The sequence below is a fragment of the Molothrus aeneus genome, chromosome 1 (genome assembly GCF_037042795.1).
Source record: "Molothrus aeneus isolate 106 chromosome 1, BPBGC_Maene_1.0, whole genome shotgun sequence".
Taxonomy (NCBI): Eukaryota; Metazoa; Chordata; class Aves; order Passeriformes; family Icteridae; genus Molothrus; species Molothrus aeneus.
Genome location: NC_089646.1, coordinates 18,503,641 through 18,518,715, shown reverse-complemented (window position 1 = coordinate 18,518,715; position 15,075 = coordinate 18,503,641). Strand labels below are relative to the sequence as shown.

Genomic DNA, 15,075 nt, shown 5'->3' with positions numbered 1-15,075 from the left:
TCCTTATCACTTACTCCAAAACCCACAATATTAAAGACAGAATACTGCCTTTATGATGGACTAAGTCCAACAGATTCATTTTTAGGTTCAGCTGTAGACTAAAACTGGTGTCAGTGCCTCCCACTAGGACAAACTGAAGCACTTCCAAGATACCAAAAGCTACCATGGATATGGACTATCTGTATTCCAAAGGGATTTTTACAAAATCACATACCAGAGACTTTCATTATACTTTCATTTCCTTTGCATTTTAGTTGCCTAGCATTTCTGGTATTTACATCTAAAAACATCTCCCCTAAAAGACTGATATTGAAACTGGCAATATCAAAGTTGTCAGATTTTAGTGCTTCTTTTCTTGACACAGAAAGCAAAAATTGATTAAGTGTTAAGAGACTTGGTATCTGTTGTTAGAGGACAACAAGCTCAAGAATAAAGAAGCTTATTAGAATAAGGCTGCTGGTAAAACCTATAGAAGCAGTAACTTCAAGCAGCAGCTGACAGATTGCACTTTTTCATCTATTGCTCCTCCTCTTGAGGATCACCATTACAACCTTCCAAGTTTCAAAATCACTACACTCCATGCAGGGAGAGAAACCAACAGAGTCCCAAAAAGGAACTATGTGAACTATGCCAGTTCACAGCTGGCACAGATCAAGGCTTAGCCTTATCTCTGCAGCAAGGCATCACACAGCTCAACTCCCAGCGTGCTCTCCTGCCCACTGTTCCCAGCAGTGCTTGCATCCCATTCCTGTCCTTTCTGCTCTCCCCTGCCTGCCTTCACACGGAGCTGGTTTTCAGCAGGCAGGCAGCTGACCAGACACACACACTGCTGGCAGCTGAGCTCACCCCTGGAAAGGACAGGTTTTAGGGAAGCCCACACTCACGATGAAGCCATGCTTTTATATAACAACTTGGCCAGAAATCAGAGAAAGACAACTGAAAGCCATGTAAATCCCCAAACAAAATTCCCCTCTAGTCTGCAAAACACCCTTCCTCTTCCACATGTGGAGAGTGAAAGTACAATGCTAGCTTTAGAGCTTTGGAAATCTTCAGGAGTGAAGGTATTACACTGCAGTATTACTGGTGTCAGGTTAAGTTATTTCATACTTCCTGACCTTAAGTACCCCTTGGAAGGGGGTGGGGGGGAAGCCAATAAATAATTTAAATAGTTCATTAGTAAATCACCATGGAAAATTAACAAGATTAAATGTCTTCAGTTTCATACTGATGGAGCTAAGCAACAAGGAAAGTGTCACTTAGGCAGAAAATGTTTATACTAACACAGGATATATTTTATATTTACAATAGAGAGTCACGCTACAATTTTGCAGTCATGGCCTGGATAATTGAAGATGACTAACAACGTTGTGGAGTTTTCATTGGTGGTTAGCTTAAAAAATTGTGCACAATTACTTCAAAACCAAGTTATTTTGTTCTAATTTTTGGTGGCAATTACCATTCCAAAACTTAAGACATCCATAGCATGGGCACCTCTCTCTGATCAGTCACCCTGGATGCTTTAAGAGCAGATTTCAGTGTCCATGACCTGTGCCAGCTTGACTGGCCCAAAGGCAGAGCTGCAGGCTGGATTTGTTTGACTGCACTTCTATCACTGTTCCATTTACCATGCCCCTCCAAGGTGGCTGCAAAGCTGTCTGCTCACTGGGGGAGCTGTGAAACAGGTACCTTGTGCAAAAGTGAGTGCTGCCAACTCCACCAGAAGCCCCAGTCAGATTCTCCTGAGCACTTTCCTTTGTGCATTACTTATGCAAATACATGTAAATGCACAGGATCTCAAAGCTTTAGGAAACACTTCAGAAAGCAATCAGTTAGGCAGGAAAGCAGCTTATCTGTCCTGGAAGATACAGTAAAATTCAACAATACCAGTCCTTTGGACAGTCCATTAAAAAAAAAAATCTAAAACTTGCAAGCTCCCCTCAGTTATTTAGCAGCAGTGCTGTGACTTACTGCACACTGTTTATTTTATGTTCAAAGAGTCCAAAAGCTGACCATTTTCACTTCTGGTTTGTCTGGTCCCTTTTATCCACCCTACCTCAAGCTCTGAGACATTAGATATACCTGAAAACTCAAATAAAACTGAATGTTTTTTAAAGAGTGGTCACAAAGTCTAGCACAAATTGTAGAGATTGCTGTATGGCATAACTACATCAACAACTATGCTGTAACAAAGTTTAGCATTCCTGGACAAAACAAACTTCAACAACTGAGAGATCATTTCCACAAACTAAGTACCTACATGGTTACAGCCCACAGAATTGTATTTCAAGTAGTTGACATACTTCTGAGGAGTATTTCTCACTTGAGGAGAGAGACGAACACTACTACCTAAACAACTACTATTAGTCCATATTGCATTGTGTGGAAAAGCAGGGTGCATCAAAAGCATGGAGCAAGGCTCCACATACACTCCACAGTACCCAGAAAGATTTTGTATCCCTCAGCAGAGCTGCCTAGCATGGGAGGTTACACAGCAACTTCTGTGAAAAACTTATATTCAAGTAAGGGGGAAAACATAGCAAGCACGAATCTAACAAACCAATTCTGAGCTCAGACTTGCTAGTGAAGCAAAGGTAAATAAGTAGCAGGGAAAATGTAGCTCAAGGATCATGCTTTACTATCTTGGCTCTCAGATGCTTCTTCCACCTACTTGAAGCCATAGTATTAGATTTCATCATCCAAATGATCCATGCCAGCTTACACCACTATTTGAGCCTGTTTGCAATAGCAGGTGACAAAAATCAGGGAAACCTTTGGAATAAAACTTTGTCTTTACAGGTAGCTATACAACTTGATCTTAAGAACTCCACACAACCAAATCGATGTTCTTCCTTTAATGAAGGCCTAGGTTTTTATTATTTAAGTACAGTGCTTCCCATGTCAGAAATCAGTGTGTCCCAAATTATCTCATTTCAAAGCCTTTCACCAAATGTCAAACGTTCATAGAACATTTCACACTCGGCCGCTTTTTTATTCCTTTTTTGGAATAGGCTAGATATATTTCAAGACTATCAGCAAGACATGGAGGATCCAAATTCCTTTCCATTTTGCATATCAAAAGGCCACTATTGGTCAAAACATGAGTCTGACTGAAAAACAAGCAATCCTGAAAACTCAGTTATGGTCTTATGTGACACAGATCTCCTGGATGAAGTCTTCAATTCAAAAAGGGTCCCATGGCAACACAAATAAAACCAAGCCAGTTACTTCAGTAGTTACTTTCCACCACCTGAGTACACTGATGTCTGTGCCCTTGTGTCCAGTTCCACCTGACATCTTGGCCAACTCAACTCCATAAAGTTACACCCATTAAAATATGACTGTTTAAATCAATGTCACCTTGTAAATAAAAAAACCCACAGGATCTCTTAAGCTGTGGATGCAGTTTTAAAGTGAATTTTAGCCTTGCTATTGAGATAATCATATGCACATAGTAACAGCATGAATTACTGTCTGCCAGCTAGACATATTTCTATATCCCTCATCTGTTTTTCATTTCTGAACTTTTCAGCATTGTGCTGCCACAAGAACAGTATTCTATCTAGTGACAAGAATCAAACAGTGTTTTCATGACACTAGAAAGTCTTAAGGCACATGGATGAAACAAGCATTTTTACATGTCAAATACTATAAGGATGGCTTAACAACTTACTGTAAAACAGTAAGAAACATGGCTTTTCAGGAAAGAGTCTCCTACATCTTGAAGGGCATTTATAATGGGGTGAAGAAGACCTCAGGCACATTGCTCCAGAGCAGTGAGCAAGAAGCAGCCCATTGTAAAAGACTCATCACCCATCAGAATCCAATAAATCTTCATCTTTCAGGTGACCAGCACATCATGCAGAAGCAACCACTACTTTCAGGCTCTTCCAATAACTTGCTAGGTGCTTAACCTTTTTTTGTAAAGCAAGTCACATTCAGCCAGGAACCTCAGCAAGTTGCTCACCAGAAAATTAAAAACTTGACTTAAATATTTAAGTCTGGCAGATTTCCTCAAGACAGGAATATTAAAAATATCCTATGGAATGGCATCTTCCAAGGAGAAACTTGCAATATACTTCTCTGATAGTGTCATTGAGTACAAAAATAATGCCTGAAGAGGAAAGTGCAAAAAAAAAAAAGCACCAATAGCAACAACAGGTTACTGTTGTAAAATGGGAAAAAAACCTCAACAGGTGGCAAAGATTGTGAAGAAGAGAAATCCACCACACTCACACCAAGAAAAAGGCATACTCCATTAGCAATAGTCAAAAAACTCAATATTTCAATAGTGTTTTGCTTTGATGTTCTGCAACAGAACAAGCAAAAGAGTGACAAGGGGTGCAGGATTCTGTGAGCTCACCGACATCTGAACCCTATTAACATCCCTGAGCCAACATAGCCTGAAGGACATTGCTCACTCAAATGAAATAACCAGCCACAACTGCCTGCAGCTATAGGTAGAAAGAGAAAGCAGCATTGTTGAATCAGCTGAAGCCCAAAATAACAGCTGGAAAAGCTGCTATATCAGGAACAGAATGGGCAAGAGGTTCCAAAATCAGTGGCTGCAGTGCTTTTTGCCTGCAAGCAGGTACACAGGTTTGTTAACAAGCCACTATGGTTTTGTTTCTGTAAACGACTTTTACCACTTGTCTCCTTTAAGCCTGAGGAATATCCAGAAAGCTTTTCTTGTTTGGTCCTGTCCACTGTGTCATCACAGGAGAAGGCTGGTTAACATACCACACACTGCAAAGCAAATCATGAGTCAGACTGAAAGCACATTAATCTGACAATTCTGCTTAAGACCTAAAAGAATTATTAAACGAGAAAATTTCTTTTCAATTCTCCTCTGTACTAAGGGCAGGGGGAACACACATTGAGAGCAGCAGGGACACCCTAATTAGCATCAACCCCAAGGCACTGCACAGGAAGCTGGTGTCAAGCATCTGACACCACATTTCAGTTTGAGTGAGTCATTTCTAAGCCCTCTACCTGCAAGTTTGCAGTGACTGAGGAGATTTGGAATGAACTTTGCAGTAAAGTCAGCTGGTCTGAGACTGCTGTCTTTCCCAAGAGAAAACCAGCTCTTTTGAACAGCCAGCTGAGACAGCATGTGTTGGTAAGTCCTTCCTCTTCCAGAAATAAAAATAGATAGCCCATTCCTCAACTCAACCGTTTTCTCAATTTTTGGTGTTTTGCAACTTGGTCTCCCAAAACTAGCTTTATGCTCAGCTCAAAATACAAAAAATCAGAAAGACCAAAGCAGGAGCTCAGAGATTAGCAACCTTGTTTTTGTTATGTCAATCTCCAACTTTTGCTCAGCTCCAGGAAACCATAATACATGAGATTTGCACATTGTAAAGGGCCCCAACAACCACAAACTTTAACAACTATTTCTCTCTTAACTCCTGTAGAAAGTTTTGTTATAATCACTCAGAACCCAACCCACAAGGGTCACACCACACCACAACACCAATAAACACTAACTACAGAAAACTTACATTTCTGAGAGAGAAAAGCATACTGAGCAAATAAAAAGCACAGCCAGCAACACTGACATCATAACCTGGTGTACCAAAAATGCTTTTGTTACCCACATGATCTAGCAAGGGTCTACAAAACACTGAACAACATACTTATTGAGGCTTGGCACCAGAAGCATATCAGATATTTCTCAATTTCAGTTCAGTACAGTTAAACTATTAATAAGCCACTTTCTTTTAACTGGTCTTTAGCTAACCAAGTTGGTTATTTTCCTCCCTCCCCAAAAAAACCCCAAAATACTCCCTCCCCCCCCCCCCCCAAAAAAAAGTCAGTGACTGCTACAGCCACATTCTTGATAGGCTGCAGGAGACTATTTAAAGGTAGAATTCTCAAGAATTATTATTGTTTAGAAGTTCTTCCAAATGTTGGCAGCTACCTCTAAAAGCAACTTCAAAAACTCCAGCCCCTAGGAAACCATTACAACTTTTCTGAAGATATTCAGTCTCTGGATATGCAAGTTATGAAGTTAGAGGTTTTACCATATTCTAAAAACAAAGACTGTAGAGATGACCAGAAACCAATGGGTGCCATAGAGACAGTTTTGTCTTTTTCAAAATACACTATTTCAAGAGACTAAAATAGTTGAGAAAGGTCTCCTATTTACAAGTGCAGAATCCAGTGAGAGTTCTCTACTCAAGTGGGTTTTTTTACTGTGGACAACAGTTTAACTTGAGGTTATTACACATGAAACTGAGCTATAGCTAGGAGACAAGTGGTCAGTTAAACTGCCCACTCTAAAGCTATACAAGTCCCTCCAACTGTCCTTAAGCTGCTATAAAAACTCACCTCTGAGTATACATACATCAGACTCTTCCCTTTATGCTCCCTGCAGTGTTTGCAATTCCTTTTTTAAGCTGAGACTGACACTTAAAAATATGGCCTTTTGTGGTACACAACTCCTACCCCATTCACATTTCTGCATTTCTTTTTCTGTTAGTGTATCTCCCAAATGAACCTGCCATAGGATCAGACCAGTACCAGAGAGAATGGAAACCAGTCCAGCAGCCCCAGCTTTAGCAGCCTTCAATATTATGGAGGTTGTAGTTTGTCTAACCTTACACTAGCTTAAACTGGCACTTCCTTACAAGGAAGTGATTTTCCTCCATCTCTTCTGTTATTGCATGAACTCCACATTCTTTGTGCTGGCACAGCTGTTTGCATAGCTGGACCACGAACTTCAATGAATTATGGTCCATCTAAAAAACTCCTCAAAATGTATTATTTTTGCTGGATTATCACTTTGGAGCTGAGTAATAATTAATAAGGAAAACAGATACAGGTGAACTTGTTAACCAGGAAGACAGTAATGGCAGAGATCGATAAAATGCAAACACAGGTATGGCTGAGTTGTGAGTCAGCATATGACTAAGACATCAGGAGAGAGATGAGGAAAGGTGAGACAAACCCAGTTAGCTCAAGCAGCTGAAAGGTGGTTCTATAAGTCTCAATCTCACCAAGGAGCTCCACAGGCTTTCTAATAATGGCACATAAGGGAATGTGATTTTTGTTTTACAATCTAAAAGGATCATGCATATACTCACAGTTGTGTTAAGAATGTTAGGATTGCCTTGGGAACTTACAATGCACACAATGAGCTGGATTAGACTAATTACCTTGCTTCAGTACACAAGGTAGCTGTTCACCAAGCCAGATGAAAATCAAGTACTCTAAAAGGTGTATGGCCATTAAGTACTTCTACTGCAAACTATTCAACCCCATCCTTTGAAGATAAAGCTAACATTTTCTTTTCAGTTTTAGATCCATCACTATGGCATTCAGTTACTTTAAACAATTTTCATAACACCCTTATTAAGCAATCTCTCAACACAAAACTAATCAACTTATTATAGAGGCTCAACAGGAAGATCATAAGACAGATGATCACATAGCAAACCACATGCAAGAAGTCACTATCTCAACAATTTAAAGGTAACCCATTTCACCATGCACCAGGATGCAGACTATGAAAACTAACAAGGTTTGTCATTCATTACCATCCATAGCAAGGCAGCCATTTCTTAGACTGCTTCAACTATTTTGCTAAGTGCAAACACATGAGTTACCAATAGTGAAAATGAGGAAGGGAAATCAGAACTTGGGTTAGATATTACATAGTAAGTACCAAGTAAAAGAAATGGAAACACATGGAAAAATGCCTTGGAAGTAAAGATAAAATAATGAATTCATGCTGGAGTATGGAATGAACATGTACTACTTTCAAATCTTTAAAACCTCATAGTTAACAACCAAGATGACTAACCTCTCAACAAGTCAAGATATCCGTAAGCCAAAATGACTACAACTCCCAAGTGCTTAGTTTTGGCAAGATTACATTGAAGACCTGTAAATAATGGGTAGTTTCACCTTACTCTAAAGTTGTCATGAGGTTGCACAATGTACAGCCACTGTACAGATCCCTAAGGCACAAGATGTTTTCAAGGAAGAACAGAAAACAGGACTGTAGAACAGGAACTGAATAATGGGGTGAGTCAGTTATTGTAAACAAAGTTTGCCACCCTGAAACTACAGGAGGAAAACAAACATCTACCAGCCCCTGGCAATGGGCATAATGCAAGTGTCTGCTTTAATGAGCAAGGAATTAAAAAACAATACCCTAGAGACTCTTAAGGCATGTGGTGCAGCATACTCAAATAAGACAACTAAGTTGAGCCAACAAGACCAATTCATGCTGCCTATTTGCTTCATGGAACATTGTCCAGCCCTTTCTGCTGGGGTTAATGAAATTCAGTTTCAAAAACCCACAGGGAAAAAAAAATGACCCTAGCCTTTGCAGCACCTTATCTTGTAGATTGGAAGAAACTACAGAAAGTGGTTTTGAAACTGCTGTCAGAGCTCTTTCATAGCTCTCCCACTCTCATCCCTAACAGAAGCTATTGCATGTGTCCCTTGCAATAGTTTACAGAAGGACATGAAATATCACCCCCATTTGTATTTCATGGAGGCATGTTTACTACCCTTAACCTAACCATAATATTTACAATTTATTTTTATTAGTCCATCCACTTAGTTGCAAAAGCAGTATCAAATTAATTTCTTCAGTACACAGAGCTTGACACCCAAAAAAGAACCAAGTTTTCAATAAATAGCTCTTCCTGCTCTGCTTCCTTCTATATGCAAACATCTGGGCTGAGTGCCCAACTGTCTAGTTTAAAATAGTTTTAATTGCTTTATTATCTGCTCTGATGTAATCAATGCTTTTTAATACATTGTTTCTTCCGGCTTCTTAGAAAGAGCCTTCTCCCATAGTCTAACACCACCTCCATTAAACAATTCAAAAGATTTTTTTTTTCCAAACTCACTGTTGAACATCTTAAGACCTTTAGTTTTACTTTGCCTTAGTTTTGAAAAGCCACTTATAACACAGTTGCAGCAGTGATGCTTTGCATTAAACACAAATAGTAAAAACACACCTGACAAGTGATGAGTAGCCCTCCCCACCCCAAGAGAGTTTCCAACCAACCTGCTGTACTGACAGCCAGTGCCATGAGTCAATATTATGGTTCCATATCCTCAGGGTGCCACCAGTCACATCATCATTTATGACTATATTAAAAATATGGACACAGAAGTTTTCAATTCCTGTGACTTCCGAAGGCACACCACTAGGACTAAGTGCTGTGGGCTTGTTAGGTCAACCAGTCTCACCCTTTCTTTAATGAAAACTAATCATAAACATGGAGTTTGTATTCCAGAGGGCATCACTTAGATTTCAATTATTTAGGTTTCATCTTCCTACAGAACAACTCAATAACAGCTTTTCAGTGTTATTTTCCTATATGTACCATGTGTCAGGACAGAAAGTTCCTAGGAGAGATGCTAGGTAAGTCAGGACTAAGAAAAGTGATTTATGCCACAACCAAGAGGTCCAACTTTACCTAACAAGCTCTCCAGTGACATGTTAAAATTTAAGGACAAGTATTATTTAATAAGTGAGCTACTTGTGTATTTGTCTGGGTGGAAGTTTGTAACAGGAAAGACCAGTATACTAGCTGAGAAAACCCCCAAACTGAAAACTGACTAGAACAGACACTTTATAGCTTTCTGCAGATACAGAAACATTCTTAAAGGGGTCAAATATATCTTACTGCATGAGAGGGGAAGAAAGATGCATTTACTTGTCATGCTTTTACCCCCCTCCCAGTTTCTAACTCTAAGGTGAAGGAATCCAAGAGGTATACTGACAGATTGGAGTCCCACAGCTCTCTTTTCATGATTCTATCCTGGGGTTGTTCCACTTCTGTTAAAAATATCGAGCAAGAATACAAGGAACAGTGCAACAGTAGCGTGAAGCTCACAGAGCCTCATGTGAGCAGTTGAAGAAGGTCGTGGAATTTACTGTGTGTTGAATTCTTTAGCCACAGAAAGTACACTCCTTCTGATGTACTCCACAAAGTGCTGGGGGGGAAGTAATTTTATCCATGTATTCTTGTTTCTCCACACTTGCTTATTAGGCAGCAAGTGCCATTGAGAAGTCAGGCACTGGTAAATTTTTGGATCAGCTTGTAATCATCCAAGAAACAGATGGTGATTACAGATTCCAGGGGCTGGGGGGTGTGGGGGGGGCCTGTTTGTTTTTGGTTGGTTTTTTTTTTTTTTTAACTTGTACAGTATGCTCAATAAATTCATTAGGCAGTCATGCTCTTCTCCTAAATACATTTAATTTAATGGTTGACACAGTAGGCAAGCTTTCCAGCAGTCTGTTCTTCACCTCAAAATTAGTTACAAAAAACCCACATACATTAGTTTTCTGCCATCTTTCAGGGTGATGTTTTGAAGGACCTAAGCCTACAAATTCCCAGCTTTCCTAAAAAGCTCCTAACAGAAGCAGGCAACCAATTCTAGTGAGAGCACACCATCATTGTGCCTCAGATGATTATCATAGGATGCAGAAAACACAGAATCTGTGGCTTTCATTTTTAGGCACAAAAACCAAGTTACATGCCACCTTCCTTCCCTCTCCTCCTTCCTACTGTTATTGGAAATCCAGCAGCAGTGACAATATAGAGGTAAGAATGTTTTTTACCACATCAGTTGTAAATTAAATACAATTATGGTGCTAGCTAAAAATACAGCTGTAAGTCATACTAACCACTGAGTTTAAATATTTATTTCAGTAGCACAGCCAGATTATCCTGACACAGGGTAAAAGACCAAGATAAAATCAACTGTTAATGATGCAGATGCCTGCAAAACCCAAGCACTGACAATTAGTCTTTGCTGCTACAAGTCATCAGTATTATAATCAGATCTACAAAATGGGACACAGTTGCTTTCCCTTTCACTTAGCAGCAAGCTTCATCCTACAGCATATGTCAGAACACCGAGAAACGAATTTACAGCTCTGAATGTGAACACATTTTTTCTTGCTTCATAAGACATGGGTTAATGTTTGTGTGTTCTCTCACATGGCCTCTGAAGTTTACTGAATTTGGCTGTACTACCAAGCAGGATTTTACATTAGGTATCTCTCTACTTCTACCTAAACAGCAACAGCAAGTTGCTTACCGTTTCTTGAATGTGTTGGTAATTGATAAGACCCTTGGGTAACAGACATGCCTCTGCAAATTTTTCCCCCCATTAAGAATTCACACCTCTGCTGTCAGCCCTCAGCTTTGTGACACCAATGTTTAGGTTTTCCCTTTAGAGTCAACTCTCCCGTCCTAGAAGGAAACATAAGACAACACTTTGTTGGTTTTTTTTCCTTAACTTCTTCACATTCAATTTCAAACTCTGAAAATCCTCCAAAACTCAACAATCAAGTGTAGTCCTAAGATTAAAAAGCTAATAAACCTGCAGAAAAATAATTTTTTCCTTTTTTATCTTCACCACGTGTTTCCTTCCAAAACACGCAGCAATGTCAGAAACATAGTAACTGCATCTCAGCTTCACTGTTTCAATATATATACTCATTCCCCAAGACAGTAAGACTGAGACTTCTATTGTCTCATTAATTGATAGGCACTACAAGCAGTCTTAAATATAATTTTTCAGATGATTACTGCGTTCTAATTACTTCCATAATGAACTATGATATAGGCTCTGTTCTTAGTCTAGCCTTTGCTTATGGATTCTTGTTTATTCTGCTAAGAAACCTAAGGATTCCTAATTCCTGTTCTTAATTAATCCACATGCACTGTGTGTATTTCTCCCATGAGAAACTCTTATTTGTGATAACAGAGTTAAACCATGCTGCACACTTATTTTCATTTGCTGGACATTGCCACATGAAGCATTTCAAAATGACAGGAAAAGCATCTAACAGAGGAGCCTGCAACACTTCAATGCCGCATTCTTGGCCAAGAGGAGACGTTTAATTTGGATGCATCAAATTAACTTTTTTTCCATGCTCTCTCATTCAGCAGGATTTCACTTCCACAGGGCCTCCAAGCATTACTCATGACTACATTTTGCAGTGGGGTAAAGAAATGGAATGGCATCTGCAGAAAACAACAGATATTCACACCTACAACCATCACCTTCATGTGAATGTGAAGCCTCTTTTCTCTGAGCCTGTAGTGTTGTTGGTGTTGTTTTTTTGAGTGTCTCCAATACGAGGATTTCAGCTCACAATTTTACATCTTTTGTACATGAACCAACACACTTTATTACATTTTCTACTGGGAACAGCTATGCACACTACAGCACATGACTGCAGGATGGTGAGGATTGCATATGGTGTTGCATTTGTCACTGTATACTTGGTTATTACTTGTAGTGAAGAGGCCCTTCCTCTAAAAGTAGTGGTATTTCCACTGTGAACTCACATAGCAACGAGCTGTTGCAACAGGAAGACCTCAGCTTTCATCAGTGATCTTCTCCCTCTCTGCTCAGGGAGACAGTGAACAGCTAGCACATGCTGCCATTCAGTACAAGTCTCTCACCCTGTAATTACCAGTTTGCTTTCTTTCATTAAAGAGGCCTGTTTGGGAATTTTCTATAACACTAGCCACTACAAAAGGAGCAAAAGAAATGTTTTTATTTAAGCCCAAATCAGGCAAACAGAATATCACGCACTTCCACAATGAAAGATATTTCTGCTTTGTAGATAAATAACTACTGTCTTATCAGATCATGACATAGGATGTCACTGCTCATAAATGACCTACAGAAAACTTGAAATCCTTTGTCACCATTTCCTACCGACTCACAGTGCTACCTTAAGCAGAGTATTCAACTTCACTGAAGCTTCTGCTCTGTCTGGTACATACAGCCAGAGCATTTCCTCATGATCCTCACTTCAGGCACTGTGCTGTTTAACACAGCTCTGACAGAGCTGTGTCTTGATGCACAGACTCCAGGCTTTGGGCAAAAACTACTGAAACATCCACGGAGGTAAAAAACTCACGGGATATGGATGTGTGGGAAACAAAAGGAATAGTGAGTAATACTACAGGCTGCTCTGTCGGTTTCATGTGGCCGTTTCAAAATTTGTAGTCTGATCTCAAATTGCACACTGACATTCTTACAGGCTCGTTACTCAGCAGCAGACGTAACCCATGCAAACCCGACACAGGCGTACAGGCTCCGCTCCACCAGCAGTACGGAATACGCTCTTTGCTCAACTGCCCTGATACCCGATTTTTGGCGATCTTTGGGCTCTACACTTTTAACCTGCCATGGCGGCTATTTAAAGATGCAAAGCTGCGACCTGAACCTCGTAATGCCCAAACCATGTGACATCTTTACCGGGCTCCTAATTTTAACGCAGACCAGCGCCCGGCCGGGGGTTCTCCCGGAGCCCGGCCGCCCGTCCCCGCAGGGTGATGGAGCACTTCGCAAATGGTGCAGTTCTGCCGCCTTGCCACACCAAGCCCTTCCTCTTCCCCTCCCCCGCGCACACCGGCAGCGGACACTTGCCGAAGCGAACTGCACGGACACGGGACGAACTTGGCCGGTTCCCACCGATAACCGGGATTTTTCCCAACTGCAGCACATCCATGTGACGCCCGCGCGCGGCCGGCGGCAGGAGCGGAGCTACTCGGGCTGCGCTCGCAGCACCGTCCCCTCCCGGGCACCTCCCGCCCGCTGCCGCCGAGCGGAACGGCGGGGCCAAAGGGCGGGCACGGGCTACCGCGGGCACCCCGCGCATCACCCGCGCCAAGGCAGGGCACCGCGGCCGCTCCGCGCCGCACAGCCCACGCTCGGTACCGCGCCCCCGGCCCCGCCGGGCGAGGGGCGGCAGCCGGCGGGGGCTCCCGGCGGGACGTGCCTGACCCGGTCCCGCCCACGCCCCCGCAGCCCCCGGGTGCGATGCCCCGGCGAGGCGGGCGGGCTCGTGCGGGTCGAACGGCGGCGCTTACCGAGTGGTTGACCCCCCACATGAGGACGCTGAGCAGCGGGTCGCTAGCCCGGAACAACTTCACTTTTTGCGCCACGAAGTGCTTTTTCTTGGTCTTGGTTTTACTCGCCATGACGGGCACGATGCTGCTGGGGGCCGCCATGGTGCTGCCGGCGGCAGAGGTGGAAGGGGCTGGTGTGGGGCAGAGCGGTGAGCGGGCAGGAGAGAAGGGCAGGGGCGATCAGCGCCGCAGCCCCGCGGGCGAGCGGGCGGCGGGCGGGCAGCCGCGGGACGCCGGGCGCATCCCGGCCTGCCGGCTGAAATGGCCCCGCTCGGCGCGGCGGCCCCGCCCCGCCCCCCCCGCGGGGAGCGGCCGCCGCCCGCCCGCCACGCACCGCGCGCCCGCCCCGCCCCCGCGGGAACCGCGGAGCGCCGGCTCCGCCGCCCCACTGCGCATGTTCCCCGCGCGCGGCGCCTGCGCGGCCGCGGGCAGCGGGGCCGCCCGCGCCTCCCTCCTCTCAGGGAGAGGGGCCTGCGGACGTGGGGGGAAAAGGTGGTGTCTGTCCGCTGCCCTCCGGCCCTCACGCCCATCGCCAGTCCTCTGAGAAAGCAAGCCTCCCTTCGCCCTACTCTTTAGCTAGCTAGTCGCTCACACTGTAACTTCGTACAGTTTGTGTGCTAGTTACTCGGGTTCCAGTTCCCTCTCTGAAGGGATCTGTAGGAATGAGAGGGATCTCTGCGGCAGGGCTTTGCCTGCTGCTCCCGCCCCAGCTCGGCTCCCTGAGCAGAGCGGCTTCTCACAGCCGCCGTGCAGCAAATACAGAAAGCTCGGTCCCCTGCGAGAGTATTGCACCCCCGTAACCTCACTGTGCTTTTAGTCCCCCAGCAGAATGTTTCTTGATTGCCTCCATGGCCACCGAGGATGTGGTCAGTGGCCGGCGATATCCTGCAAAGGCACATCTGCCCATTTCAGAACTATCAAACACCACATACGCTCTGCTCTGCTGTATGATGAGGAGCTCAATGACATCTGCCATCACTGTTCGGGGTCAGTACCCACGGGTCACACAGAGCAAACATCTCCTGTGCCTTTACAAGAAGTCATACATCCGCTTCTGAATAATACAAAACCTGCCTGCTGTAGATCTTGCTGTTCATTGCTGTTCATTCTTCACCAGATCCTTAGGGAGAAGCAAGAGCAGGGCAGCTCCATCAGGTGGACAAACCACAAGTGA

At 43.2% G+C, this 15,075-nt stretch overlaps 1 protein-coding gene across 1 annotated transcript in view; it reads right to left on the bottom strand.

Moving 5' to 3' along the window:
- The window catches only part of PIP4K2A (phosphatidylinositol-5-phosphate 4-kinase type 2 alpha), a 107,466-nt gene extending 93,305 nt beyond the window's left edge, over positions 1-14,161 (bottom strand). Inside the window, exon 1 of the mRNA XM_066552285.1 lies at positions 13,863-14,161. Within this exon, the coding sequence (XP_066408382.1) occupies positions 13,863-14,003 (141 nt within the window). The 5' untranslated portion in view covers positions 14,004-14,161. The remainder of the gene's footprint in view (positions 1-13,862) is intronic.
- Between the last annotated feature and the right edge of the window lie 914 nt (positions 14,162-15,075).